Source organism: Vespula pensylvanica, chromosome 8 (genome assembly GCF_014466175.1).
Source record: "Vespula pensylvanica isolate Volc-1 chromosome 8, ASM1446617v1, whole genome shotgun sequence".
Classification (NCBI taxonomy): Eukaryota; Metazoa; Arthropoda; class Insecta; order Hymenoptera; family Vespidae; genus Vespula; species Vespula pensylvanica.
The window spans coordinates 2,307,360-2,329,883 of NC_057692.1; the positions used below are offsets into that span (position 1 = coordinate 2,307,360).

Here is a 22,524-nt window from a genome sequence, read left to right on the forward strand (position 1 = left end):
CTTTTTTTAAATTCGTTAATTTCGTTTCTTTCGACTCCTTATATGCTGCCAGGAAAATATTTGTTGGGAAAATGGTTAAAATCGTCGAACGTGCATGGATAAATTTTTCAAAAACGAAAAGGAATCTCCGTGAGCAGAGTTCGTCTCTTTCTCTACGACGAATACGAGAAAAGATAAAAACCGAAAGGAAAAAAAGAAAAAAAATAAACAAAACAAAACAAAAAACCAAAAAACAAGAAATAATAATGATCGATCTTTTTGTACTATTGTCTTAGACGCAATTCCCGTATGTATTAGTTCGAAGAGAGAGGGCGGTTCAAGAGAATTTTTGCAAATTTGTCATAACTGTATGTCGCGCGCCTATTATTAAAATAGTGAAGCTTCAAACGAACGAATAAAGATTTGTGTTCGCCAAGGATATAATTCAATCACTTACCTCACATATTCACGTCCTCGTTCTTTTTCTTTTTTCTTGCAATTCCAATTACAATGATCGCAATTATTTTATAGATATATGGGAATGTATAAAATCAATATATGTATTTCATGAAATTAAAAGAGATTTATTTATATTTTTTGCAAGATCTGGCGCGTTGAAAAAGTTTGTTGGGGAGGGGGAGAAAGAGAAATAAAGGAAAGAGATGACAAAAAGAAAATAAAAAGAATAAAACACGAGGAGAAAAAAGAAAATTAAAAACAAAAAAGAAAAAGAAATTGTCGTACTTTATCTATGGGTTTTGATGTAGTTAAGAACATGTGTATATATATATATATATATATATATATATATATGTATACATATATATCACTTGCACTTTATCTATAAACAAAATCTCGTCTATTTTATTTCTGTGAAACGATGTTAAAATATTAACGAGATTAAATTACAAACGCAAATTAAGGAGATATGCCGGTTAAAATCGGCGAAACGATGATCTTATTATGATTCGTCGATTTGATGATGGTAATCGTTTACGTACTTTATTGTATGTATAATATCAATTATATACAAATTTAAAATTACCGCCAGCGTTTTGTTCCTGGTCACGTGCTACGACCTAGTCTCATTTTATATCATGACGCGGCAAATTCGAATCGACATTTCGATAGTCCCCTTTTTATTTTAAACATTTTTTTTTCTCTCTCTCTTTTTTTCTTGTCGTCATTTTCTCTTCTTTTTTTTCTTTTATTTTATTTTTCTTTTGTCACTGTTACATCGTCAACGTTATATAACGAATCGCTAAGAACGTATTCTTACGTAATTATTTACAATATTGTTTCGAAGTGCGCAAGAAAAATAAAAAAGAAAAAAAGAGAAGATATTATCGACTCGTTGCACCGGCAAAAGACAGGACATGACCTATTGTCTCCTTTGCCCTTGGTAAATTCTTTCTATTTTCTTACATTAACAATGATACGCGTTCTTCGTAGTCACGGTGATCAGTTAACGCCGATTCATTCCTCGGTCTTCGTAATTAAATACCTAATTATTCGCTAATAAGAGTACGCTTCCTATCGTTTTCCTTTTCTCTAAAAGTATTTACCGTGATTTTTTCTTTTTTTTCCTCCCCTTTGGCAGTATCATTATTATTATTATTATTATTATTATTATATTATTATTATTATTATTATTATTATTATTATTATTATTATTATTATTATTATTATTATTATTATTATTATTATTATACGATCGATCTTTAGTTCCGGTAATAATAATCGTATAATAAATTAGTCGTTTAGTTTTTTGAATATCGATCGTACGCCGTGTGCATAGTCTCTTGTGTGAAAAAAAAGGAAGGAACGAAAAAAAGGATAAAAGAAGACATGTACAATAGAGAGAAAATTGATTTCAGTACTGTCGGCAATTCCGATCGATCCAACATGGCGGACGTTCATTGTCTACCGAAGAGATAACTTTTTTTTCTTTTTTTTTTCCTTTTTATTTCTTTTCTTTTTTTCTTGTTTTTATTTATTTATTTATTTATTTATTTATTTATTTATTTATTTAAATGCAGACGACCGGAACGCGAACTATAATCTTGAATGACGGCAGTTCAATTTTGCTTTCTCCTCAAGAATGATGATTTGTTATATCTTTCTTCTTTTTTATATATATTTGCTTAATTCATTCGTTCTGGTACAACGTTACTCAATAAGAGCAACTCCATTGTCAGTCTATTTTATGTGAAACGGTGAACAAAATGATGAATATTTATGTACAATGTACATGGGATTATATCGGAAACGCGTATAGTAAGATATGCTGCTTTTAATATACACGAAAAGTTTTATTTTCATTGATTATCTATAATCTAAAGTTGACTCCATTTTGTAGATCTCTTTCATCGAGGCCCAACATTATTCTATCGAGATCCATCATTACAGATTCATACACAGCATACGCGTACCTCCGATTTATCCCGCGTATATTTTAACGCATTTTACATGATGCGAGATAATTATGTACAGAGCTTAATGACTCGTTAAGAGAACGAAGCGACGGGATACGCACTCCATTTAAAAATCTAGGCGCGACTGTTGGAACGATATATTTACGTAAAACATTATCCAGTCCGTGATTCGAGTAATAACAGCACTGACAAAAATATCAATCGTCGGGGGAGAAGTTCGAGCTTTGAACTGGCAACGTTTTATCGGACGTTTACGTAAACGTAAAGTATCGTACGTGTTCGGTCCAAAGGTCAAAATCTCGAACGATTGAGGCTTTTTCTCTACGGATTATGGCAGATTAGTTTTTCGATCGAATACTAAGAATTCTCGGCAGTTGGTCGGTAATTTTTGTTAAAGGTAAAAAACAGTCGGTTTTTTGTTTATCAATTTTTTTCTTTCTTCTTTTTCTTTTTGTTCTTTTTTTTTTTTTTGGCTATTTTGGCATAATCGGCGTCGACTCGACGTATTGAGAGGACGACGAAGACGGATACGTTCTCTCGCGTTTGGTTTCGTCCGCTTTTTTTTTCTTCTCTCTCTCTCTCTCTCTCTCTCTCTCTCTCTCTCTCTCTATTTCTTTTTCTTTGTTTATCGGAAAATCCGAGAAAGAGATCGACAGTTTGCGTACAGTTGCGTACGAGCCTCCTAACCGATAGGCCCGTTTTATCGAGAGTTCTTGGTTGGATGGATCCGTCGCGGTACGTATCGGTAAGGTAGAAACTCCTAGAGTCAAACCCTCAATTCCTCCATGATTTGTTGCTGATGATTATGTCCTTTCTTCAATGTGCCCGCAGCCGACATAGCTAAACTTTCCTGTTGCAATTGATTAGGACTGATGATAAGATTTTGAGTTGGTTTGCCTGGTTTCGTGTTTTTCGGGGGTGGTGGAGGCATCGGTACGTGACAACTATTGTTTTGTAGATCTGCGAATTCGGGGGGTGGTATGTGCTGTATGTGATGTCTCTCGGCAGTCTTCGTTTCTAACTCGCCGCATATATTGTTTGGCATTTGTCCATTCTCCTGTCGTTTTTTCGAACAACTGTGTTGATTGCTCTTGTCACGTTGATAGTAGACCCCAGCGAATATCAAAACGTTCAGAATTAAAAGACTACAACCGATCGCTACCGTCACGCTAAGTGCTGTCGAGTAAGCAGCAAAACCGTCTTCCGGTTGATCGGTCGAATTCTCGACCGCTAATTCGCTCGGTATTGCGGTCGAACCGTTTAGTGACCTATCAACGATCGTCACTTCCGATGTCATCGTACGTGCCGTCGTTGGTACCCTTTGAATGAATCTCGGTGGTACCTGAAATTTCGAAAGTTTTACGTTATCGATAGGGAATGATAAAAGAAATGATTTTTTTTTGTATATATAAAACGAATTTTCAAGTCTCATAATCATATCGAGCAATTTCGAATATATCTAATCCGATGAAAATCATTCGTTCGATTATAGAGTGGACGTTGTAATAGATGTAAGAATATGTGTATCAATTTACCTGTTCCGCGTCCAAAAGATGATGCGACCTAGGAACGTCGTCGGAACCAGGCTTATGGAGATCAGGCACGAGATTCAACCAAAAAGAAAGTCTGTGCGCCCTGTAGTGGTTCTTCAACTTCGACTTGAGTTCTGTAACACGAGCGACTATACTCGGGCAACTAGAGATATAAAGGTAGATCACCGAACAAAGGGAGAACAAAGAATCCGACGATGGACGGTCGAAAATTAAGGAAAAGTATTTCTTTATGAAAAACGATTAGAACGCTTGATGCGGAATGTATTCAGGGCTTTTCCTCGTTCCCCAAAAAGTTGGAACTCACTTGGCTTTTCTACCTCTTAAGCGAAGAATGCTTTCATGCGAACGTCAGGGGTAATTAATTATTGTCGCTGAGCGATCTCGTGCTGCACTCGTTGCCAACGTTCACTGAGCGTGTGCCGAGCGTCAAACTTCGAAACTTTGACCTATTCGCGTGAGGACTTTGTATACTGGGAAAATGAGAGGAAGAGGAAGACAAATGCGAACGTAGGAATAACGTATGTTACTACAACGTGGAATGCGTGTAGTAACGAGTGAAAGAGAGAGAGAGAGAGGTAGATGGGATGGTAGAAAACAAACGGTTTATTGTTTTACAGTTGCAGTTAACGCGTGACGGCGTATTTTTCAACAATATTCTTCACGTTTTATTTTTACTTTAATTACTGAGGAATTATAAATAGTTGTACAATCCTAATGGGAAGCTATACAAAGTAATCGTTTTGATTGAATATATAAGTATTTGAAATAATAAACTGAACGGAAGAGGAGCAGATATTAGGAATAGAAGGAACGTAAAAAAGAGGTCTGATTCTGTGCAAAGTCGAACTTACCTATACTGAGATATTTCTTGTGCACCGCCTCGTAGGCGGTCCAATCGATGTTCTTGAACTTCGTACGTTCGGGTCTCGAACCCATTGGACCAGGATCGGGCGTACCCTCGTTAGGATTACTACGAATGTGATAGAGTAAAATGAATATACGAATTAAACTCGAAGAATATTCCAAGTTTTTAGTTTCTAAGCATTGGAATTCTTTTCTTTTTTCTTTTTTTTTCTTTTCTTTTTTTTTTCTTTTTCAGTGAGTTTTATCGAAAGATTTGAGCTCGTCTTGTTTTGAACGAAGAAATCGATAGAAAGGTAAAGAATATCATTGAAACGTGTATGCATCATACATACATACGTACATATATACATACCCGGTACGCGCGAAATTCGTCAGGTACAATATAACACTTTCGGATAGAGCGATTTCCGCTCTGGTGTAATTTTTCGGCCAGTGTGCCAAGCCCCCGACTATCGGTGCTCCAAAAAAATATGGCAGCTCTTCGCCATGGATACAGCCCGGTCTCTGCGAAAAGGAAAAGTGAAAACTCGTTAAAATGTTTCCACGAAAGGCGAAAATACGTATGTACACGAAGTTTAATGGGAAAGCTTAAACGTAGTTTCGACGTAGTAACGCGTCACGATCACTCCTATCCGAAACATTTTCAAATGCTTTCGAGAAAAAATAATTTCTGAGAATCTGTAAGGTTTTTCATATAAACTTTTTTTTCAGTATCTACGCATTGAATATTCATATTCATATTTTCTTTTGTCAGATAATTCGTTTTTTTTTTAATAACAATTAATCAATGGCAATGAAAATTATTCATAAATTCTTTAATATTAATTTTTGTAATACATATGTAGTATCGTTGATTATACTGGTAAAAGAGATGAACAATGAATGAATCGTGCTTCGAATCATATTTCTTCATTTTTTTTTTTAAATATATTTTTGCGTTACGTGTCACACAGGAAACCGTTTTGGCATCGCTATCGATCCTTCGTTCGGGAATTAATTCGAGACTTCGGCGAATATTTCCGAGCTTGTCTGCCAAACCGCAGAGTCGATCAATCATCGCTGTCATCTTGCAAGGTCTAATATCGAAAAGAAAAAGGAAAACGTAAAAGAAGAAGAAGAAGAAGAAGAAGAAGAAGAAGAAAGAAGGAGGAAGAAAAAAAGAAAAAAAAAGAAAAAGAAGAAAAGAAAAAAAGAAGAAGAAGAAGAAAAGAAGAAGGAGTAGGCAAAAGAGAAGAGGATGAAGTACTCTTATAAAGAGAAGATAGAAACGATAAATACCAAACTTTTCTACATATTTTTCTTCTTTTTATATTATTTCTTAAAAAGTGATTAAGAAGAACGAAAGAAAAATTGAATGCAATGAAGAAATAATTAAATGTACTCTTTTATAGTGAGTGGGTATAGGGAGTGGGAAAGGTGGTTGAAGTAGAAGAGGAAAGAGGAATGGAGTTTGCGTAAAGAAGAGAATATAACAAGGGAAAGAAGAGAGAGAGAGAGAGAGAGAGGGAAAGAGAGAGAGAGAGAGAAAAAGAGAGAAGAAAATATCATCGATAAAAATAGGACATTCGTATTCGAGAAGGTTAGACTTTCTTGCGAAAGCAAGGAAAATACCAAATGACGAACAATTACTGGTTAGGAAGAGTAAGAAGAACGGGATGCAAGGAAAGAGCTGTGTGAAAGGATGCAAGGAGGTTCCTAGGATCGTTTGCGGGTAATACACGGTTTCTGTTTTGAGGTTGGATGGGATAGGTTGTCCTTGTTCAGACCGAAAGGAGAAAAAGCAGAGGAGAAGGTTAATACGGTTTCATTTTGGATATGTTTCGCCGATACGACAATGACAACGACTACGACGAGGACGACGAAGAAGAAGAAGAAGAAGAAAAGACGATACGACTGTAGGTAACGAACAACGACGATGTTCACCACGTTGGAATGGACAGCAGCCAAAGCTATTCTCATGCAAAGCAGTACCGTTAGATAGCGCTCTTCTCCTTGAAAGCAAGATGGCGTCTACAAGAAATGGAACTCTACGAGGTAGAACGAGACGGTCCGATGTTAATCGAAAAAAGCACGAGGATTAACTCTATTCTCTGGTCTAGGAACTCCTTACCGTATTCTCTAGTGTAGGGACTACTAAAATTGGTTTTATCTTATAACTCCGTGCCATTTGATCTTTATATTACATTCCATTTTTTTAAAGTTACATTTTGTCGTACCCATAGAAAATCTCAGGAAAGGTGTAAAAATAAGTAAGTAAATAAATAAGACAATAAGCGTCAAGAAAAATTAAATAACTTCGTTGTGAATTAAGATCGAAGATTAACGATCCTCGTTAACGACAACGTCGACGTTTACGTATTATTATTTTCTACTTTTAATTGATATTTGGAATTACCTTTCGCATAAGTACTTTCCCCTTATCATAAACTTATTTCTTTAAGATTTCGTTTAACAAGGACAGATTTGATGACAAATTATCGCGGACAGAGTCGCCGACAGTAACGATATTAAACGGGATATGGACTAAAATAAAGGTAACTCTGTATATAGATTATAAGGGATGATAAGAAGCAAAGTGGAGAATATTCGTGGGCCTTGAATAGGAGAAATGAAATGCAGGAAGAAAGGAAATTCCGGGAAAGAGGAATAATAATCATCGTGAAGCTGGTATCGGAGAATCTTGCAAAAGCGAGCATCGTCGGGCTCACGGTCTCGTAAATAAAGCGAAACTTTCGAAGCGGGGCTTATTCTCTTCGCTCCGTTCAATTATGTAGCTACACCGCCAGTTCGTTTCTAATTCGAGCTAGCTCGCGAGCCATACGCACACACACATACATGCGCGTGTACGCATATATACATGCACAAAGACAAATATACATACACACAGACACCTAGTATTTCTCTACGTCGGAGAGATGGGTGTTCAACGTCCCCGCTTCGTTATCGTCGACACTAGCCCTTTTTAAGCGAGGAACATGCTCCTCGACGCTGGTACAACAAAGGAAAGAAAAAGATGGGGATGAGAAGTTGGAAGGAGGTGCGATAACGGCCGATAAGTATTCGTCGGCTTTCGATTGTTAAGGAAGAGAAAGATGGATAGATAGATAAAGAGAGAGGGTGAGAAAGAAAAGAGGGAGAGAAAGAGAGATCTGAATGAAACAAAATGGAAATTAATGCAAAATTATGCGGACGAATATGTACTATATATATGTATATATATACGAATTACGAATTATATATTTACGAAATTATTATGTATTAATTTAATCGATATTTTCTTTGTTAAACGCTTAATATTTGAAAAGAGTTAATTATTGGTAATTTACTTTCTCGTATTTTTTTTTTAATTTTATTATTACGAGAAATACATGTATAACTATATATATATTTTTTGATATATAGATTATACGTTTCTTTTATCAAAGTTATAACATATGATTAATCAAAAAGGAGTCGATATAACTTCGATATAATTATTTTTTCGATATCTTTCAGTGTTTAATTAAGATAATGGACAATTAGATATATATTAATGAATTAGTTAAAAAAAAAAGAAAAAAGAGAAATAGGGAAAAATATAGCGAAAATATAATTCTTCCTATTTGAATTCTAGATGGGTTGAAGTAAATAAATTTAGATGTCAGAAATTGGATAATATTTTGATTTATCTACCTGAGGATAGTCTCCGAATTTCGTTTGATAGTCGAAAACATAGAGATAGGAGTTTCGATGAGATTGGCTGTGAAGATCCGCCGTTCTCGTAGCGGGTGCGACAGTGTTAGCGTCGCCAAGAGCTTCTAGTGTCTCGTCCCTGAAAAATTCATGATTCGGCTTTCGTAAATTTATTAGAAATGCGAATTGTCTCGACGAACAAGTATATGAGAAATTTCATTTAGGAAATACGTTTCTCCTGAATAGTAATTCGTTTTCGTGATAGTAAACGCACGTTTCACACGAGTATATAGTAGATATAGACAACAAATCGAACGCAATAAACTTGTTGAAAGGAAGAGAAGACTTTAAAAAGGTCGAAGAAACATGTCCTATCGAGAACGAAACGTTTCTTTAAGTTTCATTCGATAATAGAAAACTTTTCGACACGATTGAGTTTATTACTTATACTTGCTTTAAGATTCTTGGAAATTTCGTTGAAAAGCACTATTTACAGGATCGTGGAATAATGTACAAATGGAAATAATTTGTAAACGCATCAGGAGTATTTAATACATTCCATACATCGTATGTAAATGTATATTGTAATTTTTTCACATGTTTTTAAGAGATAAAAATAATGGAGCAAACGTTAACGTACCTAATATTAACGGGATGCTGGACGGGTCTCTCCCAATCCGTGTATTCGTTAATAATCGTAGCTAAAATTTCTGGTTGATGATACGTGTAAGTATTCCGTACGAATTCACGAAGTATTTTCGTTCTTCTGTCGGCTTCAATACCGTATTGAGCGTCGTCCGCCGTCAATGAAAAATATGCTTCGGATCGTACTACACCTACCATTAGATCGTACCTAAAAATTATGAGAAGGAAAAAAGAGAAGAAATATTTTACTTGTTGATTATAAAACGCGCACGTGTGCATATTTGAATATACGGACATAACAAATGATGTTATTTATACATTTTCCTTTTAAAGCAGCGTTATTAATGACCGAAGGTGTTTAATTCACAAGGATACTTTTAAATACAAAAAATTAAGCGCGTAGACGCGTTTGAGATATTTTCTAAAGAATAACATTAATAATAATTAAAGGTGTATAAAAGTGTGTTAATTAGCTCGAAATACGAAGCCGTCGTTTTTGTCGTCGGATTATGAACGCACAAAAAAATAAAAGAAAAGAAAAAGAGAAAAGGAAAAAAGAAAGGAAATAGGAGCCAGTGAATTTCGTACATTTTGAACGTGATTACGTTCGTTAAACGACTAAATTAAGAAACGAGCTCACTTCAGAAAGGAGAATGGCGAAGAGGTACTACTTTGCATCGCGATAATTTAACATTCATCCTTATGCGGCAGCCACTTAGGCGGCAATTCAGCGACGTTAACGAGTGTCTTCGCATTATGAGGTAAAAGTCAAAGGTTGCCAAGTAACGTTTCCGGTACAATTATTTCTCGTAACGTTTTTAAAGGAAAAACCAGATTCGTATTCGTTCTCTTATTTTCGTTTTATTTACATATCTAACAATCTTTCCTTTTAATAATAATAGAACTCTTTCAAGCGTTGTTCCTACGAAATTTCGACGCCGAATGTATCATCCTGGTTTTCTTTTCTTTTCTTATTCATTCATTCGTATTCCATATTCGTTAAATTCTCATAAAAAAATGATATATCTTATAAAGTTAATCGAATCGATCAAATGTTATAGCTATATTGTAGAAATAATTTATCGTCATGAAATCTTTAAAAGTCAAGTATTGTTTCTCGAAACTTTTTCGAGACGTTTTTTCTTTTAGATCTTTTGATATCGTTCTAAGAACTTTAGAATCTTATTATATTTTATTTAATAAAAAATCTTCAATAAAAATCAATCTGTACTTGGAATGTCCGTCTATAAGAAACAAAGAGAAGGGAATGAATATTATAAGAAAAAAGAAAATCGATTGGGGAATTTGCTTTTCGATTTATGTCACAAGTGCACAAGAAATAACGAAGTAAGACAAAGTACCTTGAGAGCTTTGCTACGACGTCCTTTCTCAATAAAATGTTGTTCAACGTGTTGATCGTATCCACTTGCAATGTGAAGTCTTGATCCTCGGGATCTCCTGGATCGATGACAACGCCGTCTATGCTTGGGCCGAAGGCTGGAGCAAATTCTAGACCCTTCACTGGTACCGATATCAAAGTGTTCAACGGTATGTTCCTGAGACACCGTAACAGCGCTTGTGGATCACCAGCAACCTGCCGGAGAGAGAATATCCCTTTTTTAGACAACTTTTCAGATCGAAAAGGACATCTCTTTTCATGGAATTTTCAGAATCTCTCTCTATCTCTTTTTTCTTTTTTCTTTTTCCTCTTTTTTTTTGTTTGTCTCCAGAAAGTAACAACTTTCCGTGATGACGGATGCAGAAAAAAGAAATGTAGGACGAGCTTAAACCCGTTGCAAACTTTTACAAAAAAAAAAAAAAAAAAAAAAGAGAAAGAAAAGGAAAAAGAAAAAAATATTCAATTTACAGCAGATAATTTTTTGAAACAAATATGAGATTTAATTAAATATAGTTTTCCATTAGCGTTTATGAATTGGATATTTATTAATACGTATCTATAGATAAGAGTCCTTCTATGATTTATACGAATTTGTTTGAATTGAGATATATCATTAAAAAATTATCTGTCATTTATCTGACGATATTTTTATAATATCTATATACGTACACACACACATATATATATATATAATATAATATCATTATAATGTCATCGTACGTTTTAAAAAATAACAAATATAAATGCTCGATTTGTATCCGATCGAGTTATTTCAAAAAATAATTGAAAGAGTTGCGATGAGATTGCGATGTCAAACGTCTTCGAAAATGATTAACAAAAGCAAAAAAAGAAAAAAGAAGAAAAAAATGTTTCCTACTCTCAGAAAGTACGATTACACGTGATATCGATGAGATGCGAGTTGGACAGAGGGGGAGGGAAATGGTTGATGAGGGTGTTGGTGGAAGAGTAGATATTTCCGATTACAGAAGTGATAGAAAAGAAATACAATACAGGTGGAATGGAAAACCGGAATGGGATTACGTTTTTTCTATTGGAGCTCGTGATCATCGATCCTTTTGGAGTGCAACAACAATGCTGAAAATGAATGAAAATATCGTTGAGAAATGATATAGATATATATTCACCCTTCAGAATATAGTATATTACGACATTACAATCGAGCAATAAAAATAGTGCTAGCAATCCCATGAAATATATTTCCAATTATTTTCTAATAACTTGCTCGATCTTTTTGATCTCGAGATCGTGAAAAATATTATATTTATTATCTTCAAGAGGATTATCTCGAGATCGTGATAAATATTATACTTACATACACGCACTCACATACATACAGAAATATTTACGAAAGTAGTATTACGTCAAAAAATTGTCTTGATTGATCTAAAAAAAAAAAAAAAAAAAAAAAAAGAAAGAAAGAAAAGCGAATGAAAAAAAAAAAACGAACGAGAGTATTTAATTCGTATTTAGTTAAATTATTTTACAAGTTTGTTCGATGCCGTAATAAAGATAAACGAAAGGAGAATGGTATTATAGCTGAAATAATTTTCTTTTCTTTTTCGCTTTTTTTTCTCTCTTTCCTTTTTTCAATTAATTACTCCACACATCTCTCACGATTCTAACGATCTGACGAGCTTATAGGAGTTCGGATTAGAACGTAGTAAATCCGTGTCGCTGTGTGCAGAAGGGAACGAGCTCATCGAGGAATAAAAATGTTGAAATTAGGGCGACGAAAAAAAAAAGCAGATAGACTCGAAAACCAAGTGTTACGGTTTGGCTTCGTAAATCTTTGTAAGGAAGCAACAAGGTATACGTACAACTATACTAGAAGTAAGGCTAGTGTAATTTTGAAGAGACGAGGCTAGCAAATATTGCCCCTTCGAATTCGAGAAATTTTCGCGTGTAGAAAGTTCGGTCGTTTTCCTACGTGAAAGTTGTAAACCGGAGAAGGAAACGGACTACGTAATACGTAGTGTGATGACCGTGTTGAGAGATATTTTTCAAATAAACGAGTGGTCGTTTCGTTTCGCAGAGAGAAACTTTATAAAAAAAGGAGAAAAGGAAAAAGAAAACAAAAAAAAAAACAAAATCTCTGCTCTCGTGTATGGTTAGCAAACTAACGAAAAGAGAAGGATAGAGAGAAAATGAAAATCTTTTTCCTTTCCTTTTCTTTTCTTTTCTTTTCTTTTTTTTTTTTTTTTTATTCTTATTTCAAGTCGATTTATCGATCAGAACGATTTTAAACGATTTAAAATGATTCAAATATTTTTAATTCGTATTCGTACTATCCGTCGTGTTGTCGATTAATTATTCTCTAATTAGAGTATAATTTGAATTAAAATAATATTTAAACGTAAGTATTGTATAATGTAAGGAAATATATACAGAATAATATTTTTAATGGACTAATTAAAGATTGTAAAATGATCTAGATAATTTTATTCATATATGCTATATGCTATCGAGTATTATTTATTTTCGAATTGTAAAAGAATAATTTTAAATAAAACAATATTCACATTTAATATATATATATATATATATATATATATATATATGTATATAAAGAAATATATATACATAGAATAACATAAATTTAAATAGATTAATTAATCATTAAATAATGACTGTGTTATTTTGTAAAAGTATACTTTAATAAAATTTAAAAGGAACACGTATAAAATTTAAGTCAACACAAACACACACATATATATATATTAACATTACTATTCGTATATTTTAAAATATATTAGAATAATGTTCACTTATTTGTTTTCTAAACTCGATGATTAGACAAAAAAATAGTTGAATATTTATTAAATTGTTGAAGGTTTATCTCGGTGAAGTCTATTTTTACGAAATAGAAAAAGAGATAGAGGGACATAGAGAAAGCGATAGATACATAGAGGGAGAGAGAAAGAAAGAGAGAGGTAGAGAGAGAGAGAGAGAGAGAGAGAGAGAGAGAGAGAGAGAGAGAGAGAGAGAGAGAGAGAGGAGATCGTCATCGAGATAGAATTTCGTGTGCGAATGCGGACTACGCCGACATTCGATTGCGGCAAACCTCCGTCTACGTCAAGCTGGATTTCCAGGGGCAATTACCGAGACGGCGTTAAAGCAATTCATTTGCGTACACTCGAATTAAAGTCAATCGGCACTGTGGCGTTCAGATACTAACTGAATTTCACCGATCGTGATCGTGTAAGGAAAGGGTCACCACGGTCTACTCAACTAATTCAAACTATTTCAGTTACGTTCTCTATACACCTCTTATATGTGTATATATATATATATATATATATATATATATATATATATATATATGCAGATATATATTACATATAATATACAGATATTTTCAGTTTTCTCATTCGACTCTCGAATTTCTGGTTTAATTAATTCAGCATTCTTCAATTTTCAAATGTCATTATTGCTTACCCAATATTCACCCATTTTTGAGAGATATTTTCTCGTTAATAAATTAAATTTATCAAATTTTTACTCGTACGTATTCTCAAAGGAAAGAGAGAGAGAGAGAGAAAGAGAGATTCTTTCGTTATTCAATTATACGTATTAAATTGTTAACAAATAATCAATACATTTAGTTAAGTATATTGAAATTTTGAAAATGAAAAAGAAATTCCACGTTCGAAATAATTATGATTTATTTACTTAATGAGAGTCGTTCCGTTTGTTTGTTCGGGAATTCAATGATAATGAAATAACGAAGTAATGAAATTATAACGTTAATCGTCGTTTAATGAAATATAATATATCGTTGATGAGTATTGTTTTGACTTTTATATTATTTAACGATAATATTAAACATTGTGCAACGATTATTTTTATTTATGGTAATTCAATCCGTGGAATATCTATTGCTAATATCTACCTAGCATATCGTTAGAATTGTTTCTCACGATATTAAAAAAAAAAAAGAAAAAAGAGAAAAAGGACGGAAAAAGAAAATTCCCTTCTTTTCTTGTGTATTAACAATGCAAACGAGAGCTACTCACCGACGAGCAATTCAGATGTTTGGCAACTTGCATGGCGTAATTAGCAGCCCCTCTTACCAGCGCCCAAGGCGAGAGCGCGCTACCTGACATCAAAACTCCGCGATGAAAAAGGAGTCCTGTGTATAAAAAATGAACTATAAATATTTTTAGAAGGATAAATGTTCAGATACGTAAAATAAAATTTTGTAGAATATTATCGGAGATATTATTAAATTAATATTATCAAAGAAAGATGATGTATATATATATATATATATATATATATATAAATATATATCAATATATAAATACGTATATACACACATATACAGATATATAAATGTATAAATATATATACACATGCATATATATACGATTTTCATTTTAATATTGTTATTAAAGAAAAAACATTTTTTTTTGTTACTTTTATTGTATTCTAATTTGAATTTTTTCTTCAGTATCGATGTTTGTTAATGCATAAAGTCGATTAAGAACGAGCACTTCGAGAATAGTTGAACGTTGAAAACCGCATAGTTCGTATAGATCGTAAGAGTAAATTGTCTGTTAATGGCCCATCCGTCGGTTTTTAACGAGAATTGCTTACGCATGATACCGATAGAGTATCGATTCGTTCACACGTATACGTGTCATATATGGCACAGATACATGTGCTTTTAATTATACGTATTGCATTCGTGCTAACCGATATTCGTTGCCTTCGACGATTCGAGTCTCCGAGGCACTAATATTCATAACACCATTACAATAATTGCGATCGATGATACGCCATTAACATTTTGAGATTTCTCGTTTAAGGATAATTATTAGAAGGCCAGGATTTTCATACTCTCGTAAGAATCATAAGTTAATCGTAACTGTGTCCTTTGTATTACGTGTCACACGATTTAAAATAAATTTTTATGAGGTGTTATCGAAATAATAATGACACATATGCATCTATCTCGGATACAATCGTACGATCGTACTATCATAATGTTCTAATTCTATAATGTATTATATATTCTATTATGAATAATATACGTATTACGATGACGGTTCTATTATAAGTATTATAACTCATAATAACATTTTCCTAATTGATACGATACCCGTGGGTATCGATTATGAGTGATTATTAATGAAATAAATGAAAACTCGACAGGCCTGATATAGATTTGATAAATCGTGCGAGCGTAGGATCAAAGAGAAAAATAAATAAAGGACATTGACTGATTGCTGATGATGTGTTGATGATAATAATGATAAAAAAAAAAAGAAAAACAGTTGATTACTACTTACCATCAGGTACGGCCTGACTAGTCATGAGGAAATTGACGCAGGCTGCACCGGTACCATGACCGACCAACGTCACATTTCCAGGATCACCTCCGAAATAGGCTATGTTCTCTTGTACCCAATGTAACGCTGCGATTTGATCCATTAGCCCGTAATTTGCCGGCGACCGTAAGTGCGAATCTGTGTTGGCATTTAGAAAGCCTGTAATCAAAACAAACCGGCTTACGGTTAGTCCACTTCGTATAAGCGTATTCACGTGCCTCAATAACCTCTTTATCCCCCTACCATTCTGTTCTATACCCCTTCATCCCTCACCCTTTCCTCATATCACCCGTATGATTTAACATCGCACAAATTGTCACAAAATTATGTGTTCCGTTAAACGATATTGCGTTGAAATTAATTCAAATGTCGACGAATATATATTGAACGACAATGTAAATATGTCAAATACTTATGAGCTCGAACGACGACGACGACGACGACGACGATGATGATGATGATGATAATAATTATTATTATTATTATTGCCATTATTATTATTATTATTATTATTATTATTGTTGTTATTGTTGTTATTATTATTATTATTATTATTATTACTACAATATTGTTACATTTAAAGGAAATTCGTATTTTCACGATAAGTTTCTGGAAAACTTTTCTAGCAATTTTTCTAGAAATATAAGAAAGCATCGAATCTCAATATTGTTTCGTTCAATAACGGTTCCATATTCTCGTTTTTCAGCTTCTCACGGATCGTGTAACGTTTCAACGAAAATACACACGCTTTTGCTTGATCACTTATTCAGAATTTATAAGTTATCAGCTATATTCAGCTCTCGCTTCTTTCGGGGTTGCTAGAAGTGAGAAATAATTTAACAAGTGTCGGCTGTTTGCGTTTGCTGCAAGTTTATGGAACGATGGATTCTGATAGTTTGGTATTTTCTCTCTCTCTCTCTCTCTCTCTCTCTCTCTCTCTCTCTCTCTCTCTCTCCCTCTTTTTCTTGTTTTCTTTTTTCTTTTTTTTTTATTTACATCAGTCATACAGTGAACAGTGGTATTAGAAGAAATTTTATTGTTACTTTCTTTCTTTTTTCTTTAGCTGACAGGTGAAGTTCTATTGTTTTTGTATGTAAAACAGAATAAGAGAGAGAGAGAGAGAGAGAGAGAAAGAAAGAAAGAATATGGAATAGAAAACAAAGACAGAGATGAGTTAAAAAAAGAAACAAAGAAGGAAAGAAAGAAAGAAAGAAAGGAACAAACAAAGAAACAAAGAAAGAAAGAAAAAAGAAAAATATGAAGCGCACACAAATGCAAAAGCAATAGGTCACATTCAATTTGTTATTCCACATGCGACATATCTGTCATGCCATGTTACTGTCTTCTTTTCTATTCTTCTTGCTAGAATGGAAAAATTGCTGAACCTTTCTCACTTAAATTTTCAATTTAAGTTTTCCGCTAAGCGAGCTTGCAATATATGGTTGAAAACGCAGGATGGATATCTAGTTCTCCAAACTCTTCTCTCACTATTGCTTTGCTGTAACATTTCGATGTAATGCTGGTTACTTTTTCGTAAATCGATAAAAAAAAAGAGAAAGAAAACAAAAGAAGAAAAAAAAATTAAAAGAAGACAACAAAGAAACAAAAAGGATAGAAACAAAAAGCTCGAAGCAAGACAATAAGATTTCTTTTTGAAAGAAATTCAATTGCAATGGTAGAAATTAAAAAAAAAAAAAAACAACAAGAGAAGGCAAGAAAAGAAAAAGAAAAAAGAAAGAAAAGAAATGCGTTAAAAAATATCTTGGGAAAACGTTTAATGTGAAAAAACGAACAACCATCTTGCGAGTTAACATCATTTCGTACGAAAAGTATCTATAGTATATCGTTTATGTAATCCCATAAAATAAGGATAACGATATTGAAATAAAGATGGATAGCATATCCGCCATTATAACTTAGTTTCCTCGTTCAAGGATCGAAGATCGAGTAGTTCTCAAAGAGATAAAACGGAGGATGTTCTATCACTCGTTTAAAAAAAAAAAAATAGGAAAGAAAAAAGGTCGATCAGGAAATATATGTATGTACATAGAGGTATAACACGTATCATGCTTACATCGTCTAAGGATAATAAGCACTTACCAAGGATTCCTAGTCTGTAGTTTATGGTAACTACAACAACGCCACCATAGCTTGCTAGGACGCTGCCGTCGTAAGGATTGCCGCTGCTCCACTCATAGCTTTCACCATGCACGAACACAATCACAGGATATCTCCTTCCACCACCGTCCCTCGCACCGGCTGTGGAACGATAAAATTATCGTTTGATCGATCGATGTAAGTACATACATATATACATACATACATATATATATATAAGTATCTAAGTATAATACATATATACGATGTATAGACGTTCGATGGTTTGGCGCTCTATAAATTTATCTTCTTCGGAATTTTTCGATCGTACTCGATTTTTCTATCTTATACGTTAAAGGAAATAAAGTTAATAAGTTAGATTTCTCGCGTCTGTACTAAAGGATATTTCGTATATATTGTTTTTAACACCTTTATACATAAATATGTATGTATTATACTTTGCATATATGCGAACTACAGAATATTCCCCGTTTACTTTTAGAACGCTTGTCTCCCGTCGACGGAAAGTTTCCATTTTATTTAATCTCCGCATTTTCTCGAAGTCACAGGACAATTTTATACCAAGCATAAAACTAGTTTAGTTATGTGCGACGCGTATTAGTTTTCTCTTTATGTATTTGTTTCATCGAAATCGTCGAAAATAAGCCGTACCACGTATTTCCGGTTTAATACGTGAAAAATATTCGTGCGTATGTAAGGGATGTTCAATTTATTTTTTAGATTATTATTATTATTATTATTATTATTATTATTATTATTATTATTATTATTATTATTAGATTGAAGTTAATGAAAAAAGAAAATTGTTTCTTACAATAATAATAGTTTTAAAATAAGAATTTAATAAGGCTTAATTGAATGGAAAGAAAAAAAAAGAGGACATGATGATAACCAATCGATAATGCTAATTAAAAGACGGGAATCTAATGAAATGGAATAAAAAAACGTAAATAAATAAAACAGAAAAAGAAGAAAATTCTGACGGTTCAATATGAGCGTTATTAAACGTTAATCAATATCGAAAACTTTTGTATTTTATTTTTAAGAAGGTTAACGATCATTAGACGAGAATAAAATTTGTCTGCATTTATCCGAGGGCGTTGTTCTATTTTATGAGAGAGAGAGAGAGAGAGAGAGAGAGAGAGAGAGAGAGAGAGAGAGAGAGAGAGAGAAAGAAAGAGAGAGAGAGAGAAGGAGAGAGAGAGAAGAAGAGAGAGAGAGAGGGATACATTATTTCGCTGTCGAATAAATTTACAAGACTGACGTCAATATTTGACGCAGAGTGTAAACAATTTTGTTCGTGACAACGAGATCCAATGGACTTTACATATTCATAAAGCAACCACCGACCGACAGATCACGAGATACATATGCGAATATTCACGGACTTAGATTGTTCATATTTTCGGAGTCTGTATACCATGTTGTATAAGGATAGAGTTGCTTTGTGCATGTATTAGTCAGGTACATGTTCTTACGTCATCCTGTTCTGTACCGGGTGACTCGATAACTCTTACGTGTTATCGCATGAATGAATTTTTTATTCGTTCTTTTCAAAAGAAACGTTGTTTCGCTTGAGAAACTTTGTCGCGGAGATGTTATTACTTTGCTTTTATTTATAATTTCGTATGAAATAATTTTTATTATTACTATGAGAAACGATATAATAATATAAATAATAAAACGTTATCACGTACGGGCGATATATTTATTAACTCATTCGCTACACACGTCTCTTTTCTTTCTTTTTCTTTTTTGTTTTTTCTTTTTTGTTTTTCTTTTCTCTTTTATTTATTTTTTTCTTTTTGCAGAACACGTCCCCGACGTAATTTTATTCTCTTTTTATTATTTATAAGTGAGTATGCGACGACTACGTACATACTTGTTACTTTCTGTCATATGGTATGTAGTGTGATATTAACGGGCGTGTGTCATATCTCGCATCGAAAAGAAAATTATACGAGAATGGCGAACAGTCTCTTTTTCTTTTTTCTCCGTACAATGAAAATATAATACGAGTCGAGTAATTCGAGAAAATAATTTTTGATCTTTAACGATATCAATTTAATTTAATTTTTCTTTATATATCTATATCTATCTATCTATATATATATATATATATATATATATATATATGTATATATACGTATTTATATATTATAATATATGAAATATTAATTCTTCTTGTTTGGAATATTATAAATTAATTTCACTTTGCATATTAATTATTATTTCACATAACAAAAGGAATATATATATATGTGTGTGTGTGTGTCGTAGCCCGTTCATTAAAAAAATTCGATAATTCGATCTAATCAATTTTAAAGTCAATATGTTTCCTAACTCGCATAGTCTTCATCTCTCGTAAGGTTTTAGATAAGGTAAGTAAGGATGCCGAGCTTGCTAGTACAAAACCCATGTCCCACTTTCTTATCATAATTGTCTATCCTGAAACCTTTATGATCCGCAAATGCCATCCAATCTTGCACGATTACTCTTGCAAAAGAGAGATTGAACGAATTAAGGGAACACGAACAGTCTCTTGGTCTCTCTCTCCCTCTCCTCTCTCTCTCTCTACCTTTCTATCTTTGTCTACTTGATTCGGCACATACTACTTGTGAGTAGCTATGCGAGCAGCATAAATTTAATAGAGAATTTAGAAGGAGAGAGGGTAGATAGCGAACTAGTACCCGCTCTACCAATTCCGACACTTTCCACAAAAGTCCTTTTCGTTGAAATTTACTACCATCGACAAAAATCAAACTTATCAAAATCATAAATTTCCATTCAAATAATTATTACATCGATATTATCGTGGTGAATAACCGTGCAACCAAATTAAACAAATCAGTTATTTGAAAGAGGGTTAAGTAAAAAAAAACCATGATATATATTTTCGATATAGAAACCATCTTAACTATTTCGACGAATACATATCTCAATAATGAAGATGTCTGAGTTTCGAGATTTAACGTCGTTAATTAAACTCCTGTTATCGTCGGAATTCTTTGGGCATTGAAATGGTAACTGTCCTATGGAAAATGTCCGTAACGCGTTTCTAGAGGGAATGAAAGAAACTAGGAGAGGTGGGTTACAGAGAGGGAGGTTACAGAAAAGAGAACCCCAAGGTCCAGTTTGCTCTCTGACCACGGTCCATTTATCGTTAGGTACGATGCACGTACTTACTACTTACAGTAGGATAAGGAACACAAGAAATAGGTATATGTACGTATGCATGTAGATATGTATGTATGTCCTTCAATGCATTTGTGTATATGCGTTTTCTATTTCTCTTTCTCTCTCTCTTTATTTCTCCCTCTTTCTTTTTCCCACTGTATCTCTCTCTTTCTCTCTTTTTCTCTTCTATACACAATTCTATGGTATACGTTCTTGGCTTCGGCCCGGATGCAGCTAATCCATTAAGTCTTGTATATCTACGGAATACGACTGCGTCGATCGATTTTCTTTCCCTCTCTTTGCACCCTCTCTCTCTCTCTCTCTCTCTCTCTCTCTCTCTTTCATTTTCTCGCCGCATTCGTTCATTGCGTCAATAACGAGTTGCTTTGGATCGATCGATCGACCGATACGACCGATCCGACCCAACTTATTCCGCAAAAGGAGAGGGTGCTACCAGAGTTGCAGCAAGTTATTTCTTCCTTTGTTTTGTTTCGTTTTGTTTTCCTTCTCTCTCCTTTTCTTTTCTTTTCTTTTTTTCCCGTTTTATTTCTTTCTTTTTTTTCCCTTAATCTCCATCTTTCTCATCTCATTTTCCTCGCGCCCTCTTTCCTTTTTCATCTCTCATCAAAGAATTACAAACGCCACGTAAACGATATCTCTTCTACGGTATATTTATTCGCCGAAAGAAATATTCTCTCCTTTTCGACTATATTTTCCCTTCCTTTCGTTTTATTCCATTCGTAAGATCGACGCGGTCTCCCTGTTATCCGTGATTTCGGTCGGTCGTTATCGCGTTAAATGGATTTTTGAAAAATATCGTGCTGAACTCAGCGATCGAGAAGAACATTGTGGATCCTTCAAAGTGGACCGATTAATGACATTTGAGTTAATGACCTTCTATTACCTTGATAGGGAAAGGAACGATGCGAGCGAATAGGAGAGATAGATAGGCAGGAGAACGAGAGTGAGAGTGAGCGAGCGAGCGAGAGACAGACAGAGAGAGAGAGAGAGAGAGAGAGAGAGAGAGAGAGAGAGAGAGAGAGAGAGAGAGAGATAGTATTACTGGCTAAATTCCCGTCGGTAAACTAACGGGACCGGTGGTCCTAATGAATGTCCTCTGCCGAGGCATAGAAGTCCTTCATTAGCGGGCACCGACAACGAATGTCGCACTTTTTTCCGCTTAGTTGATACACGCCGTTTCCAATTAAAAGTATCGCGCTTTGGTTTTTACGCGCTAATTAAAAGAGTGTCTCGTAGCCGTAGGGGGAGAGGAAGAAGAAAAGAAGAGAGAAAAAAAAGAAGATACTTTTCTTTTTTTTTGTTTCTTTTCT

General features: G+C 33.8%; 1 protein-coding gene across 3 annotated transcripts in view; it reads right to left on the reverse strand.

Annotated features, from left to right (window-relative positions):
* Positions 1 to 954: 954 nt before the first annotated feature.
* LOC122631409 (neuroligin-4, Y-linked) overlaps positions 955 to 22,524 on the reverse strand; it is a 189,093-nt gene continuing 167,523 nt past the window's right edge. For 2 of the 3 annotated variants that reach the window (XM_043817069.1, XM_043817071.1), the window contains exons 2-11: positions 17,999 to 18,157; positions 15,860 to 16,057; positions 14,582 to 14,697; positions 10,510 to 10,742; positions 9,144 to 9,356; positions 8,504 to 8,642; positions 5,172 to 5,335; positions 4,819 to 4,937; positions 3,950 to 4,080; positions 955 to 3,756 (exon numbers count right to left, since the gene is read on the reverse strand). In XM_043817069.1, the coding sequence (XP_043673004.1) occupies positions 3,181 to 3,756; positions 3,950 to 4,080; positions 4,819 to 4,937; positions 5,172 to 5,335; positions 8,504 to 8,642; positions 9,144 to 9,356; positions 10,510 to 10,742; positions 14,582 to 14,697; positions 15,860 to 16,057; positions 17,999 to 18,157 (2,048 nt within the window). In that variant the 3' untranslated portion in view covers positions 955 to 3,180. The remainder of the gene's footprint in view (positions 3,757 to 3,949; positions 4,081 to 4,818; positions 4,938 to 5,171; positions 5,336 to 8,503; positions 8,643 to 9,143; positions 9,357 to 10,509; positions 10,743 to 14,581; positions 14,698 to 15,859; positions 16,058 to 17,998; positions 18,158 to 22,524) is intronic. The other variant, XM_043817070.1, reaches the window with a different exon arrangement.